The 17,500-nt window shown below is 44.3% G+C and overlaps 2 protein-coding genes across 2 annotated transcripts; both read left to right on the top strand.

Moving 5' to 3' along the window:
* Positions 1-2,181: 2,181 nt before the first annotated feature.
* On the top strand, positions 2,182-8,041 carry pus3 (pseudouridylate synthase 3). The gene is made up of 7 exons (XM_084486053.1): positions 2,182-2,293; positions 2,548-2,975; positions 3,559-3,863; positions 4,327-4,513; positions 5,030-5,139; positions 6,675-6,847; positions 7,704-8,041. The coding sequence occupies exons 2-7, from the start codon at positions 2,553-2,555 to the stop codon at positions 7,931-7,933; spliced, it is 1,428 nt and encodes a 475-aa protein (XP_084342179.1). The 5' UTR covers positions 2,182-2,293; positions 2,548-2,552; the 3' UTR covers positions 7,934-8,041.
* A 177-nt stretch (positions 8,042-8,218) lies between these two features.
* Positions 8,219-12,469, top strand: dcakd (dephospho-CoA kinase domain containing). Its single transcript, XM_084485351.1, has 5 exons — positions 8,219-8,543; positions 9,465-9,580; positions 10,254-10,457; positions 11,108-11,195; positions 12,171-12,469. Exons 2-5 carry the CDS (start codon positions 9,469-9,471, stop codon positions 12,454-12,456), a joined length of 690 nt encoding a protein of 229 aa, XP_084341477.1. The 5' UTR covers positions 8,219-8,543; positions 9,465-9,468; the 3' UTR covers positions 12,457-12,469.
* Positions 12,470-17,500: the final 5,031 nt, after the last annotated feature.

Genomic DNA, 17,500 nt, shown 5'->3' with positions numbered 1-17,500 from the left:
GTTATTCAGTTTTAACTGAATACAGAATTTATTCACAAAACATTATCAATGTAACTAAGGTAGGCTTCAGGTTGGGCCCAAAACTTTCCTATCTGAAACAAAAGAGACTCTAACCTAAGAAAACAAATGACAATCAACTCAGCTCCCTTCCTAATAAAACAGGAGGAAACAATACAAACTGAAATGGCAGTCCACCCCTACTATTTAAACAGAAACTTCTAAACTAAAATACAGGACTTCAGAACACGTGTGGCTTGTTGGGAGAGGAGGAGGATGGAAGTGCTGGCTTGTTCCACGGTGGCCATCTTGACTCCTTTTATTCCTGTGGGGATTTCCTGCCTCGGCCAATCACCGTCCCCGGCCGAAATGAGTGGACCAATCCCAGCCCGGGAAGGGCACGTTCCTATTTACATAGGAGATTGAAGAGAAACACAAAAAGCCACACACACAAACACAACAGAATACAAAAACTACGACCACAGTCGTAACAGGAGAAAGCAGGAGAAACAGAAGAAGAGAGGGAGATGGGTTGAAGTGAGGAGAGGAGGATGAGGAGGGGTAGACAGGTGTAGGAGACAGGAGGAGGAGAAAGGACAAAAGTCGAGAAGAGGAGGGAGGATAAGGTGGGAACAGACGGCTTCCACACACTGTCAGACCAGAGGAGGGGGACAGCACCTTCTGTCGTAAAACATGAATTACTACAACTGCTTTGGCCCATCTCATATTGTGAATTATGTGAATTATTTTAACCAATCAAGGAAAATGATCATATAACAGATTGTTGTTGGTCCCCCTGGTTTGGTTGGATTATATTCAACAAGGACATGACAGAGAGGCTGTAAGTATTTTCCTGAAACAATGATTTCAGGAAACAACATGTCATTACATATTTACAGATCAATATAAAAGATACAGGTGGATTTGAATTGATGAAGCCACAGTAGGCCTAACCTTTCATACATGTCACAAGTCACTTCTTGTAATTTATTAAAATGAATAAAAGGTTATGTTTTTATTAATCTGCCCACAATGGAAAACAACCTTCACATTGTGACGTTCTTTCAACCTTACAACATTTGTAATTGTAAAGTTGTTCATCTATCAATGTGTCATAATGTCTCTCTCAAACACACAAATAACACACACACACAAATGCACACACACACACACACACACCACTGTGACATTTATTGTATTGCCCTGCAGGTTCCTGGGCTTTCACTATCGTCATATTGCGACTGGCTGCCTGCTCCGTTGTTCTCCACGTTGCTGAGATAAACTTCCGATAACAGACTCCCAAATTACTTTGGCTTGTCTTTTTTATGTTTAAATGACATTTAACTTTAAGGAAAGGCCTCCGGCAGATACCGGTCTGTTTTCTCGCTTTCTGTTTCCACCGTGCTGATAATTTAGTTATTTTATTAAGAACGCCAACAGCATTTTTAGAAGTGACCTACGATTCTTCCCTCCTTGTTAAGAGTCTGGAAGTCGGATGTCTGGAAATCAAATAAGAAAAATCATAAGTTTGTGCCAAAGAGTTCCTGGTTTTCATGTTGTAATTTAGTTATATAATTTAAGTAGCCTAGTTTTAATCCAGCCTAATGACTTTCTGCAATAGTAGGCTATGTCAGCCTAGTTAAACAACAATTAAAATCTCTTAATAATACGGTTGAGTTTGGTTGTTACCAAGTCCAGTTATAATTAATATAATTTAGTTAGCTGCTTTTATTAGAAAAAAGTTGTCTATTAATGCTATTAATATGACTATTACTAGGCTACTAGTACTGTTGCAGCTACTAATACTATTGATGCTTCTATAACAACTTGTACTTGTACTAAACTACTTTAGTAGGCTAATAGCTTACTAATAGTAAATGCCTACAATAACAACAACTAGGCTACTGCTACTACTACTACTACTACTACTACTGATAGGCCTACTACTGCTTCCATATTCAAATAGTACAACTGGAATTAAAAACAACTTCTACTATTAAACTACACTACTATTACTTCTAATACTAGTATGACCAAAACTATTTAAAGTAGGTCTACTACTTCTACTACTTCTTGTTCAATCTATGTTTGATTTGTAGGCATAAGAGCGGGTTTGTTTTTTTAAACTACTATTCCCAGCACTTTCTACCGGAAGTAGATCCGCTCTTGATCTCTGTCCGACCACTGGAGTGCAGCGGCATGCTAGCAGCAGTAGACATGCCTTCGCAGACGTTTTACACTCTTTAGGGATCCACGAGAGCTTGACTTTTTCCAGTATTTTCCCTTTAAATAAAAGGTAATGTGAATCTATTAATGTGTCTCGTACAAAGTTCTGATAAAATGCAATCATACAAATCTAAATTAAACACTTAAGTCTGATCCGCATCAGTCTGCTGACTTATGCGTACCTGACATAAGTTTAATTGAGTTCAATATTCTGGTTAATTCACTTGAGGGAAATGCAAAGGCAAACAAGTAAATTAAGCAACATATATACCCCATGTTGATCATAGGTGGCTCATTGCGCTTTCCCATTTCTGTCCCTTGCAGGCACAATGTCGGACGAGCTGCTCCAGAGAGTTAAAGATCTGGAGGAGGAGGTGGAGAGATTGAAGAATCAGCTCAGACTGAATAATGGGCTCAGAGAAGAAGATGACGTGAATAAGAAGACCACACCGGATACGATGGACGGTCAGACCAAGTCCAACCCCGGTGTTGCTATCAGCAGTAAAAAGACCAAAAAACACAGCAAACAACGTCCGTTTGACTTCTCCTCCCATCCTCGGCGTCATGTGGCACTGAGGATCGCCTACCTCGGGTGGGAGTACCAGGGCTTCGCCGTCCAGGAGAATACTGACAAAACGGTGGAGGCCAGGCTGTTCGAGGCGCTGCTGAAGACACGGCTGATTCAGGACCGCCAGACCTCCAACTACCACCGCTGTGGTCGCACCGACAAGGGCGTCAGCGCCTTCTCCCAGGTCAGGGTCCACTAGGGCGTCTGGGGGGTGGATGGTAACACAACGGGCTTCATTAGGATGTTGTAGGGCAAGGTTCTATTCCTGAGAGTCTGAAATAGCTTGATTATGGTAATAAACCGTATATAGTCATACTCTTATGTTGGACTCAATAACCTGATGATCCTACCATCTACTATTTAGTTATTAAGCAGCCACTTTTATCCAAGGCAAAATAGCGGTTGTCCTTTTAAGACACATGTTAAAGTGCATATTGGGGGTTAGAGGGCATCTTGCTCAAGAATGTCTTCATCTTTCAAAGATTGCTATAATTATTATTTAATTATTAAGTATGATGATATTTTCGGTATCACACGAGGACATTGACCTAATACCCAGTGATTATTAGAACTCTGCTTTTATTTGTCCTCTATTTCTGTGGCCATAGGAAATAATAATAGGTCATTTAATTAGTGTAGCACCTTTAGCACTCTAGTGTTTGTGAGCGTATCACAGCGTAGCCTGAACCTTTACCACACGCCAACCCCCACAGTGCAGACGTCTGGTGGATGGTTCAGTTGACTTCAACGTACATCTCCCCTTGCAGGTGATCACAATAGACCTGCGCTCCTCCCTGTTCAGCCCTGGGTTGGGTGTCACGCTCCCGGACAAGACGCCCAGCGGGACCACCCCCAAGACCGGGACCCCCGCCAAGGCCAGCGGCCCTGCCGAGACGGAGCTCGAGTACCTGAAGATGCTGAACCGCGTTCTGCCGCAGGACATACGTGTGCTGGACTGGGCCCCGGCGGCCGACGGATTCAGCGCACGCTTTGACTGCCAGTCGCGCACGTACCGCTACTACTTCCCCCGCGGCGCGCTGGATGTTGGGCTGATGGCAGAAGCGGCACAGAGGTGGGCAGAGTCTCCAGCACGGGCACGCGTTAAAAGGGAGTGAATCTGGCAACCGAAACCATTCTGCTTACCAGGTTGTTAAGCTAGTATAGGGTATTATCCTAAAATGAATCACATTCATGATTTAAAACAGTGTTAAAAAGGCTCAACAATTATGTTGTCAAACTACCACCATACTGTAGAAAGCGATGGATCAGAACACTGCTCAGTATTTATAATACATAGAAGTGTGGACCTTTATCGGCAGTGTAGGCGGAGTTGGTGCCTTCCTGTACACAGAAAGGAACAGCATCACTATTTATATATTTACTATTTATATATATATACTATTATAACGTATAATTACGCTGAGTCATTTCTAAATTTGTTCTTTGGAAGTGTTCAGTCTTTACGACAGAGGTCCTAATGTGATGTTATGACCCTCCACACGGCCATGCATTTTGAACGGCTTCCATCTCGGCAGGTATGTGGGGACACACGACTTCCGGAACGTGTGCAAGATGGACGTGGGAAATGGCGTGTTGCAGTTTCAGAGGACCATCCTCGCCACAACCATCAGGCCTTTCGAAGAGCACGCCACCGGCAACCCTGAAGACCCCTATGACCTCTTCATTTTCGAGATCAAAGGACTGGCGTTCCTTTATCACCAGGTATCAACGCACCACGCGACAACGGGAATTTATTATACTTCATTATGAATGATTAATAATAACAAATAAACCAAATAAACAATATCATGTTTAAAATGTATCAAGGTATAAGTTATCAAGAGTATAAAGAAGGGAAGGTTAACGTTGTATTGAGGGTGTTTGACTCCCTACCCGCTCCCTGTTTCTTAATGACATGTGTCCAAGTTGCAAGTCCCATTGCAAGTCATTTTTGCTTCTGCTAAATGACAATATAGTAAATATTGATGTTGCCTTCTCCGGTCCGTGTACATTTGTATGTACACCGTTGTGCGTCAAATGTTCATGTATACGTTTTATCGAAATGTAATGTTTGTACACTGATTGTGAAGTGCTACTACTAACAATAATTATTGCAACCAAGTTAATTTATTACATTCATACAGACCTAGTAGCTCAAACTGCTTTATTAGAACACCTCCAGAAGGAATGGGCAGGCCCCTGTGAACTACTGTCAGTCACCTTGTCCCCGCCCAACAGGTGCGCTGCATGATGGCTCTGCTGCTCCTGATTGGTCAGAAACTGGAGAGCCCAGAGATCATCAACCAGCTATTGGACGTCTCCAGTAACCCGCGGAAACCCCAGTACAGGTAGTCCTAGCTTACCCACCTATGGAGTTAATTTTGGCCCAGGACCCACTAAATATTATTTGCAGTAAAATAAGTAATATATTGTCACCTTTTTATCTCAAGTTAATTAACAGTTCACTATATATATTGTTAATCAATTCAGCATTCCCCTTTTCAGGTTTCAAAGATACTTATGACATGAAACGAGGGGTGAATCCTCGTTGAAACACATTTAGCCTACGTCGTCTTTAATAGTTGAATCGTTGTGGTGTGATAATTGTCTGTGTAACAGTGGGATGTATCATTTGGGTAATGGGTGTGCTAAATGAGGGATACCACAGCATTGCCTGGCTTCTAGAAGGGAAAGTCTACAAGTTATACAATGTTTTCTTTGTGGGGGTGGGAGAATGACCAGGTTTTCTTCATTTCTAAACCATTAAAGATGATGCAAACTGTATCAAAAGCAGCTGTCATATCATACCCCCAGTGCTGGGGATAATGATTCCATCCTTCAGTACTCTGTAATGCATCTTTGCGTTCTGCTAAATTGTATAGTGCTGCATTTGTTCAGTCTGTGGAAAATAATTGTATGTATTTTAAATTAGTAATCAGTCAAATGCTTCTACATTCTGAATACCTTGCTCAATTAGACAGAACGGAGCTCTCCGTCTCCACAGACCGTCCACAGTTTGATTTCATAGATGTATTATATTAATTACGGTATATTGTTGGTATAGGCAGCTGCACCTCGCCTACAGACCACTGTGGGAAAACCTGAGATGGCAATGGATTATTCTCATGTTTAAACCACGTCAAAGCCTCCAAAGATTGGGCGTCATTGAGCCGCATATATTAAAATACCTATGATCAATGATTTGAACAGCAGTCGATGATGGGTCTGGCCTGATGAATCGGACCTCGACTATGCATACTCGTAGTCGAGGACAACCCCTACATGAAACATACACTGCATGTAGCCATTCAAATGTAGTTTGTAATGGGATTGTGGCCATCACATGATCTTATTGGTCCCCTGCTTCTACCCCACAGTTCACTGGGTTAGAGGATAATATATATTGTTATGTTATGTTCTGCAGCCTGCTCTGGCTTCAGAGGAAGCAATAGCTGTTTCTCAATACCAAGTACGCGGACTACGTACTCGCGGACTTGGAAGTACGTACTTGGCAAGTCCGGACTTTCAAGTACAGACTTCCGAGAACGCGAGTACGCACTCTGCAATTGGAACAGCAGCGGACTCGATGATGCATTCTGGGATATTTAATGGTCCCAAGTCCACACGAGTCACCTCCGATGCATCCTCGGTGGAACGGCCTCATCGAGAACGCATCGAGAACACACACGGGTTTTACGACAGTACTCGCGTACTCGCGTACTTGGAATTGGAACAGTGCTTGGGGCTACCACTGATGACGTTTACCGAGAACGCAAGTACACGAGTACACACGAGAACGCGAATTGAGAAACGGCTAATGTCTCGGGTGGGGGCTTGTTTTCCCGCTGATCTCCATGCTGGTGTGTTGCTGTGCCCTCCCCAGCATGGCGGTGGACTTCCCCCTGGTGCTGTACAGCTGTGACTTCCCGGGCCTGGCCTGGCAGGGCGGCGGCGAGGAGATTCACTGCGCCAGCGCCACGCTGCAGCAGCAGTGGAGTCGGAGTGCCGTGGAGACGCACGTCTACCGCGGGATGCTCCGCGGCCTGGAGGCCATGGGTACGGTTCCCTTCCTGCACTTTTTTCCACGCAATTTACGATTGAATATGATTTACGTGATGCGTGTGAATCGCCGATGCAAGCTGAAGCTTTGTGTGTCTTCATTCAAAACCTTGAATGCAGATTTCTGTTAATCTTTTAAAGGTCCCATTTGCATGAAAATTTTCACTTTATGAGGTTTTCTAACATTAATATGAGTTCCCCTAGCCTGCCTATGGTCCCCCAGTAGCTAAAAATTGCGTTAGGTGTAAAACGAGCAGTAGGTATCTTGCTCCACCTTTGAAAAAAAAAAAATGAAAGTTCAAACGCTCCGATTTGGGATCTGGCTCAATATGTCGTCATATGGGGCCAGGTTACCTCTTTACCTCTTTTTTCCACCCCTTTCTCTGCTTGGCCTGTCCAGAGAATTTAGCCCGCCAATGAGACAATTAGCTAGGACTGTGTGTGTGTGTGTGTGTGTGTGTGTGTGTGTGTGTGTGTGTGTGTGTGTGTGTGTGTGTGTGTGTGTGTGTGTGTGTGTGTGTGTGAGTGTGAGAATACACACACTGTAACGCAAGTGTTCTTTGTTACTAACATACTGCGGCGCTCCTTGTTCGTCATGAACTGAAACGCCCTCTCCCCAGCGCTGATTGTTCCTGGTATCTTTAACTCTCTCATGAGGCCAGTGTATATGTATAATGTATGTATTAATATTTTGTGCCTTTTAAGATTCATTACAAGACTGTGAAGTTAGATCTAGATTTGGTTAGATGGGTTTTTTTTAAGAGATTAGATGGTCCTACTATATGATCTACAGTAGTCCCAACAATACTAACGTATGATATTCATTATTGGACCATTCCGTCTCCTTCCCCAGGCGCTGTGTCGTCTAAGAGCTGCTGGCTGGTGGAAGGTTCCAGACAGAAGAACTACAAGCCGCTGCTAGAGCGACCGTGCTGTGAAAGCCTGGAGGCCAGAATCGAACACTTTGTGAAGAGAGGTCGTCTGGAGCGCGATGACGGGGAGAACGGGGAAGAAGCGGTCCACAAGGGCAAGAGATCCAAACAGTTCCATGATTCAGCACAACCTTCCACGACAAAACTATGAATTAAAATGTACAAAGCTGATATTTTGATTATCCTTTACTGTGATATGCAACACCATTGTATTGTATATCAATTTCAAAATATGTGTATTTGTAAAAAAATAAACGCATTTGTTGTTTTAAAAGAAAAATTTGGACAGTGATTTTCACTGTATTTATTTCCGATTTATTACTTTATTATACGTTCGGGCAGATTTTTTTTTTAGAACAAATGATAGGAACCATAGTCGACTCCTGCTAGGACCTACCAGAAAAGGACGGAAGCTTTTTACCGATGCACCCGTCAATCCGAGCAATTTGGCTGTTCGCAAGTAGTTTCGTTATGTTGTTTATCATTAACGTTACAGTTTATAGTTTTGTTTTTTAAATATAATTAATACCTTGACATGTGTTCAGTTTTGTCTTAACGCATAATATCCATTTTACGTCTTTGGTGGTAGAGAGGACGACAGTAGTTGTCTTAAAAATAGTCTTGTTGACTTGAACAATTTGTACCTATTTAGCCTATTACTTTATGTTAATATTTTAAAGTGACTATCATCCCTTTACTACTGGGTCTACACGGATTTCGCTTATATCAACAGAATTCCGGACATTCCCACGTTGTATAAGGTGCAGAAATACGTCATTATTACCAGCGACGACGACCTCTCGCTTTAGTGCTCATTCATTAAAAATAGGTCTCCTCTGTATCTCATCTTATTGCAGTAAACTCACCAATATTGCACTTCTACTGACATTTTGGTTCATACTATTTGTATCGACATGCCTTTAGTTTCACAAAAATCAACGTTTGACAATTGTTTCTCTTTAGCCTTAAGCGTTACATGTTCAACGTGATGTAAGGTTCATTTGCTGATTGTCACTAAGTTGCTCATACATGACAAACGTTGATTTTTGGGAAAGTAGAGGTCGCAACGTCCTCTTATTCGCTTACAACTGCGTCATTATCGTTTACAAAGCAATGACTCAACAGAATATTTTATTTATTTTTATTTAAATGAAATGGTTTGCTGAAAATCAGTGCATTGTAGTATATATTTATCTGTTGACCTGATTGACATTATGGCTTCAGTGAATTAGTTATAATGTGTTGTCCGGTGGTTCCAGCAGAGGGCGTGTTAACATAGTTTATAGTTTGTGGAATCTCGTCTCTAGTGGGAAATGTATAGATGTTGTTTTCTCTACTATGACTTGATGTTAAGTTTAGTTATTTTACCAGAACTTGTGCATGTGTTCATGCTACTACATAAAAATGACAGTGATAATTCTGCGAAAATCGAAAAGTTTTACATCCTGTTATTTCCGTCATCAGTTTGCAATGTGTGGTTCCTTCTAAACATTTCATTATAAATGTTTGTTTCTTCTAAAGAATTCTACATTTTCTTGAATTTGGCCATTTTACTATGTTATTTTTCGACATCATTCCTTGTACAGCATAGACGATTGAGGCTTTCATAAAACATGCAAACACACAAATCTTGAACTTCATGGATGTTTACATGTCTCTACGACCGTCTCTCTGACCCCCAGGATCATGTTCCTGGTGGGCCTGACGGGTGGCATCTCCTCGGGGAAAAGCACCGTCTCCGCCATGCTCCGGGAGCTGGGCTGCCCCATCATAGACGCAGACCTGGTGGCCAGGAGTGGTGGGTCCTTCTGATCCATAGAGCAGTACTGTGCTGCCTTTATCCCCCTTTCCACTGCTACCCATCCCTCTCTCTCGCCCCTCACTCTCTCCTCCATCATACACCCCTCTCTCCCATTGTTATCCATTCTGAAGCACAAAGCTCTGATCTGATACTGCTGATCAATTCATAGTGTGGGAAAATTTGTATCTGGACAGGGAAAGAAAAGCATTGTAGATTTGTCTTGAATCTCTGCTAAAGAAAAAAGGATTAATGCCAACTAACTTTCGAAGGATTCATGTCTTGAGTCTGTTTCATAATTGACTTCTTCATGTGAAGTTTCTTGAATAAATCCAACAACATGACCCAATGATGAATTCTAATACTGTATGCTACTATATAGAGGACCAAGTTGGAACAAGTGCTCGCTTCTATGTGTTATCCACTCTGGGCTTTGTATGGCTCTTGCCGTATTTTTTTTAACTTTTTTGATCCATAATAGTGGCAGTCCATAACAGTAACACCAACAACATAACATAATACAGCATCATTATATGACGACGTAACAGTAATGCCACAGTATCATTGTACAACAACACATAGCCTTCCGCCCAACATGGTAAAAGCATTACCACACCAGTGAAGCAGTGTTGTCATTCCTTCCTGTGCTTGTGTGTTGTATTGCGTGACCCAGTGGTGGAGCGCCACAGCGCCGCCTACCACCGCATCGTCCGCCATTTCGGACCCGAGGTGCTGCTGGAGAGCGGCGAGATCGACCGGGAGAAGCTCGGTCAGATCATCTTCGCCGACGCCGAGAAGAGGAAGCTGCTGAACTCCATCACCCACCCGGAGATCCACAGAGCGATGCTCAAGCAGATCGTCTTCTACTTCCTGAGAGGTGTGCTGCTGCGAAGTAAAAGTTGGCCAACGCTGGAATGTTGCGTCCGGCAACCGTTTATAACAGAGATACAATTCCTCTGCCACAGTTTTGCTACAAATGGGTGTCGAAATGGTTTGAATAGGCAAGGCAAGGCAAGGCAAGGCAACTTTATTTATATAGCACTTTTCATACACAAGGCAGACTCAAAGTGCTTCACATATAAACATTGTCATACAATAAAATAAAATAATAGATAAGTAAAAAGTAAAATAGATAGAAAATAAAGGCAAAGTTAAAAAAAAAAAACATTTTAGAAAGGCAGAGTTAATAAAAATGCATTTTAGAAAGTGAGAAAATAAAGGCAAAGTTACTAATAAAATAAAAAATAGAAGCATTGTAGATTTAAGATTTAGCAGAAAGCTAAAGCAAACATAAAAGTCTTCAGTCTTGTTTTAAAAGCTGTCAGAGTTGGGGCAAGTCTTAAATCCTCAGGGAGTTTATTCCAGCTATTTGTTGCATAGTAACTAAATCCTGCTTCCCCATGTTTCATGTTGAATAGCAAAACATGTACTGCTTATTTTGTTTAGAACGTTGGTTTGATGCCTCTCTCGTCATCTTGCGGTTTGTTCTCCTGCCCGCTCCCGTTCGCTCTCCTTTGATCTGCTCAGGCTATCGCTACGTGGTTCTGGACGTCCCCCTGCTCTTTGAGACCCGTCGGCTCACGCAGTTCCTCAACCACACCGTGGTGGTCTACTGGTAAGATCGTCACTTCGTCACGCTATTCAAAGGTGCTGTACGTTGTGCAACATTAGCTTACATCAGACTACTTTACATTCCCTTTGATCACATGACAGTAGTTGTAGCTCCTACTACTTTTATTTGTAATTCCTACCACCGGTGCTGTCCTATACTTCACAGAATCCAGGGGAAAGAAAGGCCCCGTCCCAATACCTCCCCTAACCCTAGATTTTTGCCCTAACCCTAGATTTTTGCACGTTCTCGTGTAGGGGTAGGGTGTCCCATTACTGTAGGGAGCTAAGGGGGGAGTGCTATTTTGCCCTTATAATCAACCCTCAAAACGTAGTGAGGTCCGAGGCTGCAGGCTTAAAACGAAGTGGAAGATTTACTGTTGAGGGCCCTCCAAACCAAGTGGAAGTTTTAAGGGGGGGGAGAAATGGGACAGGGCCTAAGTCTTCCGTGCACATTTCTGTTCTGTTAACATCGTTATTCAGTCTATATCAAATAAAACAGTTTTAATTGCTCCATCTTCTTATTACAAAATGATGGGACCAATCAGTGCTCGAGACAGGGAGTTTCAGATCACGATGAAGCAAGGAGCTCGCAGAATTTTGAAATAATGACGGCGCCCAAGGAAAGTGTAGCAATCAAAAACTGCTAGAAAGTGATGCATGGAATAACAAAGTGCAGAAATCTGCACGGAACGCTTTTCTTGGGGGAGAAGTGTTGTGTTTGCTTTCCCTCCAACGACGTCAAGAGCGTCACCTCATTGACTGGATGGACTTCTCAAGAACCACTCAGGAACATGCCCATGAATGGAACTCAATTCCTCCCCCCCCCCCGCAGTGCGTGGCCAAAGCTACCGACTGATAAACATTGTGACACACTAACCCCGAACATCTGGATCGTCCTCACTCGGCCCCCAAGACCACGTCTACCCTAACCTTCCGTCGTCCTCCCCTCCCCCTCCTGTGCCCCCCCCCCCTGCTCCAGCGACCCGGCCACGCAGTTGTCCCGCCTCATGCAGCGCGACGGCCTGGACCCGGAGCAGGCGGAGGGGCGCGTGGCCGCCCAGATGCCCCTGAACGAGAAGCGCGGGCTGGCCAAGCACGTGATCGAGAACTCGGGCTGCCGCGAGGACACCCACCGCCAGGTGCTGCGGCTGCACACCAAGCTGGAGGACTCCATGGAGTTCCTGCTGGTCCGCGTGGTCGCCATGGCCACCGCCGCCGGCCTCGGCGGGGCGCTGCTGTACGCCGCCAAGCTGCTGGCGTCGTAGCGGGAGGTGGAGGTGGAGGTGGGGGTGGGGGTGGGGGTGGAGGTCGGGGGGGAGAGGGGGGGGCGGAGCCACGCCTGCGGGATAGACCGGGGGGGTGGGGGGGGGGGGGGCGTGTTGAGATCGCCTCCACCGCGCTGCTACACGCTCTGTTCAGAGCAGTTAGTTTAGCTTCACTAGCTTCACGTTTATCACCTGCACTATGAGTCACTATGCTTAGGTGACATGGAAGTGTCACTCGCACGCCTCCTAAGGGCTCCGAAAAGTAGTTTTCTCGAAGAGCGACGGTTAAGTAGAACCACTGGAATAGGACCCCCCCCCGCTGGCCAAACACTGGCTAGTGCAGCTGGTGTTTTCTGGTCAAATTGGTGTCACGTGATGGTGTCAGTTGGTAGTGACGGGAAACGGCAGTCGGACAGCAGCCTGCGTTGGCTGCGGTCTCTGGGCTTGGCTTTCAGTGATTTAGGTCCCGTTAATGAAGTCCCTCGTATCTCTGACCTTAACGATTATAACAGTGCAATAAACGAAGGCTTTAGTGAAATAATCTGAAAAGAAGTAAGAGATATTTAACTGAAGATTATTGTAAAGAATATATATTTTACAAAATGATATTTGTTGCTATGCTATGTGGAAACTATTTGAATGATTTCATAGTGATGAACAACTGTCTGAATCACTATTTTGTTTGGTTTAGACGTACTTCCGATATTATTCATGTCAATGAATATGCCTTGGAAAGTCAGTGTATAGTAGAAATATAAACACTCTGTAAACACTTACAAGTCTCAACTTTGAACAGTGTAAAGTATATTTTATTTTCTGTAATATGAAGACCAGGATTGTGAACACAAAAATAAATGTGACAATGTATGACGAAGATGTAGGAATTCTTTGTGATTTGAACATTCAACTTACAACTTCACTATTATTTTCCCATTCTAAGTTTTAAACACTGCTTCACCCAGGACGCACATCAACAAAGCTGATAATTGATCTGTCTGGTGCGCATACTGTGTTTGATAATTAAAGGTTATTATTCTGATATTACAATTATTCTGTTATCCTACTTGATCAAATAATGTTGCTTCTTATTGAAACAATTGTGAAATGATGGATGTTTAAATGAGCTATGATACAAAACTATGTTTCTCAAAAGCGATATCGGTGTCCTGTAGAATAAAGCTGCATCGTGTGGTTTTGGAAGGGTGATTGGACCAACCTGGTTGGTCTGGTGAAATCCCAGCGATGGTGCTTTCTGAAGGATTTATTCTGTCTTGGCTGTTTGTCGTTTGGTTGTAGCTCTGCTGTTAGAGCAGGGTATTAGCAGTGCAGGAGTTAGAGGTTGGATTCCCACTAGGGGCCACCTGTGCTCAGAATGTATGTATTGGATTGTAAGCATCCACCAAATAGCATATTTAAAAACTGGAGATTCATCCTTGTCAAGTTTGCAATAATGTATATTTCTGAAGCATTTGGCTTTAGAGCAGCCACTGTGTAGAGACTCAGTCGGTTGGAACTGCAACGTGTACGATTTGAACAAAGACCTACACAAAATAAGGGGAAGCATATTACCATAAAGTTGTGATGTTGGCCACTATTATAAGACACACGGAAATGCACAGTCCCTCCCAAGGTATTGGGACACCCAGGTATTTGGCCCCTCTTCACTCCCCCTTCCCCCTCCCCCAAAAGCATCACCCCATAAATATCTAGTAGTCTTAACGTTGACTGAATCTCTACAGCGCTGCGGTGAATCTCTGCAGCGCTACTTCTTCGTACAAAGTGGTGTTACAATACCAAACAGGCCATAATTACGTAAATATCTCAGCAACACAATACACCGACGTCTTTGACATTATGTCAAAACCGTTATTCTTCACATTCCGTTGATAATTGTAGTTAACTCCTGTCTCAGACTAATAATCAAACATGTTGCACCTTTTTAAGGGTCTCCCACTACAACAGGGACTCTTCCCCCTCCTCCCCTTACAGCCAGAAGGACAAAAAGCCTGATAAGGAGTAGCATGGGGGGAGGGATTCCCCCCCTGGCTTGGTGGAGCTTGAGAAAGATGATAAAATGAGGTTCTTCATCAGAGGTCGGTGCTCTGATCTGGGTTGAAGGAAGTGATGAGTGGTGACGAGGGGGTCAGGGGGGGCCAAGCCAGCCAGAGATGCCTTTGCACGCGCACACACACTCACACACACACACACACACACACACACACACACACACACACACACACACACACACACACACACACACACAAAGACATACTTATACACACACACACACATACTTAAACTCACTTCCATGCAGACACATAAACATACACTAATTGATATACTTGCGAACACACACACACACATTCACACACATTCTGAGTTACTTTCACACACACACACACACACACACACACACACACACACACACAAGCTTGTTCGGTAATAATGCAGAACCAAAAAACCATATCGCGCACCACAGCACACGGAGGAAACCCTACAAAGGGACATTCCATAATGCGCTTTGTTCATGCCTCACACACACATTTTCACACATATATACACGCATATAAAAGACAAAAAACACGCATCATACATGAACACGCACACACAAATCCACACACTTGCACACACATGAGCAGACACACGCAGACAGCCATCATCCACTCAGACACTCAAACTGTCACAGTCTTCACTTGACCACACATTGGCGGTTGATGGGGCAAGGGGCCAGCGGAGGGCAGGGGGCTATTCTTAGAGGTCTGTCTGCCCAGCCAGTAGGCCCTGTCCCCTGGCAGAGTAGCTCAGCTGACCCCCTCCATGGTTCTACTGGTACTGGGTCTGGTACTGGACCTAACCCCACAGCCCGCTGATGTTGAGCCAGGCTGGGGGAGCCGTGCGTCGCTGTCGATTGTTAAAAACAGGAACCTTTGGTTGCAGAATGCTAAAAAAAAATGGTTCAAATATTAGATTACATGATTAATTGATGTGCTATTGAGTGGGAGCTTTTATCCATATTGTCTCACATTACAGGGAGTGCATTCATCGAATCGAACAGCACAGGAAAATGTTTATTGAGAAAAAAACATTGAGAAAAAAAGAACGATTTTGCCTGAAGAGCATTAAATGCGTTTCCCTTTTAATATTTATCTTGCGCTTTTGCACATTGTTCTCACTCATGGTAACCCTCATCGGTGTAAAATGTTACGATTCTAGCAATTTCTTGAGGTACATTAAGCTTTATTGAGTAGTTGTCAAGCACGTTCTAACCTCCATATAAACTGTTTGTTTGGAAGGGACTCACAGTGAGACACAGCCCACAGCAGGTGCTCTCGGGCCTGCCACTGGCCCTGGTACCGGCTCTCCATAAGCTCTCTCCATACATTTTATGTATGGAGAGAGAGCTTATGTGCCAGTTTAGATGTGATTTCTCTGGGCTTGGGATTGTGGTCGCATACTGATCTTCTCTGTTCATGGTGCTTTAAGGACACATGAACTGATCAGTTGCCTTTTTTTTATTAATCAATACCCGTTATATCAAATATCAAAACCCGTTGGGTTTCACCAGTGGAGCTTAATGTTTAAATGTAATCATTTCATTAAAATCCTTGTTGAGAATTGATACTCCTCTACACTCCCTACACTGTTTTTTGTTACCTAAATCGTACCACTTGTACCTAAGTGGCATTCATCACAACTCCTCTGTTGGACGCACACCACAAACCCATGGCTCCAGTCAAACATCTGTAGCTGCCACATCCCGAGTGGCTTGGTCTTCCCCCCCCCCGGGCATTGCCTCATCGGCGGGCCCTGGAAGCCTGCTGTTTGGAGGTAGGGTTGGAGGTTGGTCGGGAGCCACAACCCCCCCTGGTGCCCTGGCGTGTTCTTCAATGGGATCATCAGGGTGGGTGAAGTCAGGGCTCTTCCAGGCAGTGAGCCCGTGGGGGGGGGGGGGGGGGGGGGATGGCTGTGCAGAGACGCTGGGCGATTTCACGCACAGCGTCTCTGCACACCGGGGCTGGTGTCATTGTGGAAGCAGGCGTCGCTGCACTTGTGCTCATTGAGTGCAGTCGATGGTGCTTTTTGGCTGCCGAGCCGTTCCCCCGTGCTGTGATGTACGGCAGGATGCACCGTGTGGTGCGTTAGTAGTCGTCTGCAGGAGTCGTTGGGTGGAAGGAGTGCTTGGGTTTCTCAGTACCATGTGTTTCCAGAGGCAGAGAGCGTGCCGTTCCCAGTGAGCCCATTGGCCGTGGAAACACAGGATGTTGACAATTGGCATTTTTGTGGTAATCATTTCAGCTGGTAAATCATTCGTAGAAACTCTTTTAAACTTCTTAAAATTGAACTTCGGGTTCAATCTGAGGATGGCATTGGAAAACTCACTTCGAAGTTCTCCAATGCCAAGAAAGAAAAAGGACAAAAATGAATGGTGTTTTCTGAATTGTTTATGGTTTATTTTCCTTTTTTTTTTTTTTACTGTATCACAAAAGGACGATTCCTCTTCTGCGCCGTAATGAATCGTATTAATTGTATCGCGCGGTGGCGGCTGGTGTTTTATCGCGTGACGTGACACGCGGCCAGTGGCCGACCGAACAGAGAGGGTAATTACATGGTGATGGTTACACATTGAGAGCAGGGCCGTGCGCGGTGGAAGTGTCTTCCCGAACCGCCGCTGTCTGCCGCCGCTGGAGTGGCTCCGCAGATCCGAGCCGACACCGCGGATGATAACTCCTGCTAGATCTGCTGCCATGCTGAACTCTGGCATCGAATGGTGACACTGGAGCAAGGGCATACGCGCGCACACATACACACACAAACATAGACACGCACACAAACACACAAACATAGACACGCACACAAACACACACACAAACATAAACACACAAACACAATCATTCATGCACACACATGAAAAAGTTGCACACGTGCAAAGACACGCACACATAACTCACACACTCATGGTAACACAAAAATTGCAGTGTGTGTGTGGGCACTGTCATACAATCACTCACACACACACACACACACACACAAAAGACTCATGCAC

The sequence above is a fragment of the Micromesistius poutassou genome, assembly GCF_964030765.1.
Source record: "Micromesistius poutassou genome assembly, chromosome: 21".
NCBI lineage: Eukaryota > Metazoa > Chordata > Actinopteri > Gadiformes > Gadidae > Micromesistius > Micromesistius poutassou.
Note: the sequence above shows the minus strand (reverse complement) of the source record. Positions and strands in the feature narration are given on the sequence as shown.

What these genes read in the sequence shown, in the direction of transcription:
- pus3 (XM_084486053.1), top strand. Translation starts at nt 2,553, where the DNA reads ATGTCGGACGAGCTGCTCCAGAGAGTTAAAGATCTGGAGGAGGAGGTG. An exon ending in ATGGCAGAAGCGGCACAGAG is followed by an intron (nt 3,864 to 4,326) that starts GTGGGCAGAGTC and finishes CCATCTCGGCAG; the next exon opens with GTATGTGGGGACACACGACT. An exon ending in TGGCGTTCCTTTATCACCAG is followed by an intron (nt 4,514 to 5,029) that starts GTATCAACGCAC and finishes CCCGCCCAACAG; the next exon opens with GTGCGCTGCATGATGGCTCT.
- dcakd (XM_084485351.1), top strand. Translation starts at nt 9,469, where the DNA reads ATGTTCCTGGTGGGCCTGACGGGTGGCATCTCCTCGGGGAAAAGCACC. An exon ending in AGACCTGGTGGCCAGGAGTG is followed by an intron (nt 9,581 to 10,253) that starts GTGGGTCCTTCT and finishes TGCGTGACCCAG; the next exon opens with TGGTGGAGCGCCACAGCGCC. An exon ending in CACACCGTGGTGGTCTACTG is followed by an intron (nt 11,196 to 12,170) that starts GTAAGATCGTCA and finishes CCCCTGCTCCAG; the next exon opens with CGACCCGGCCACGCAGTTGT.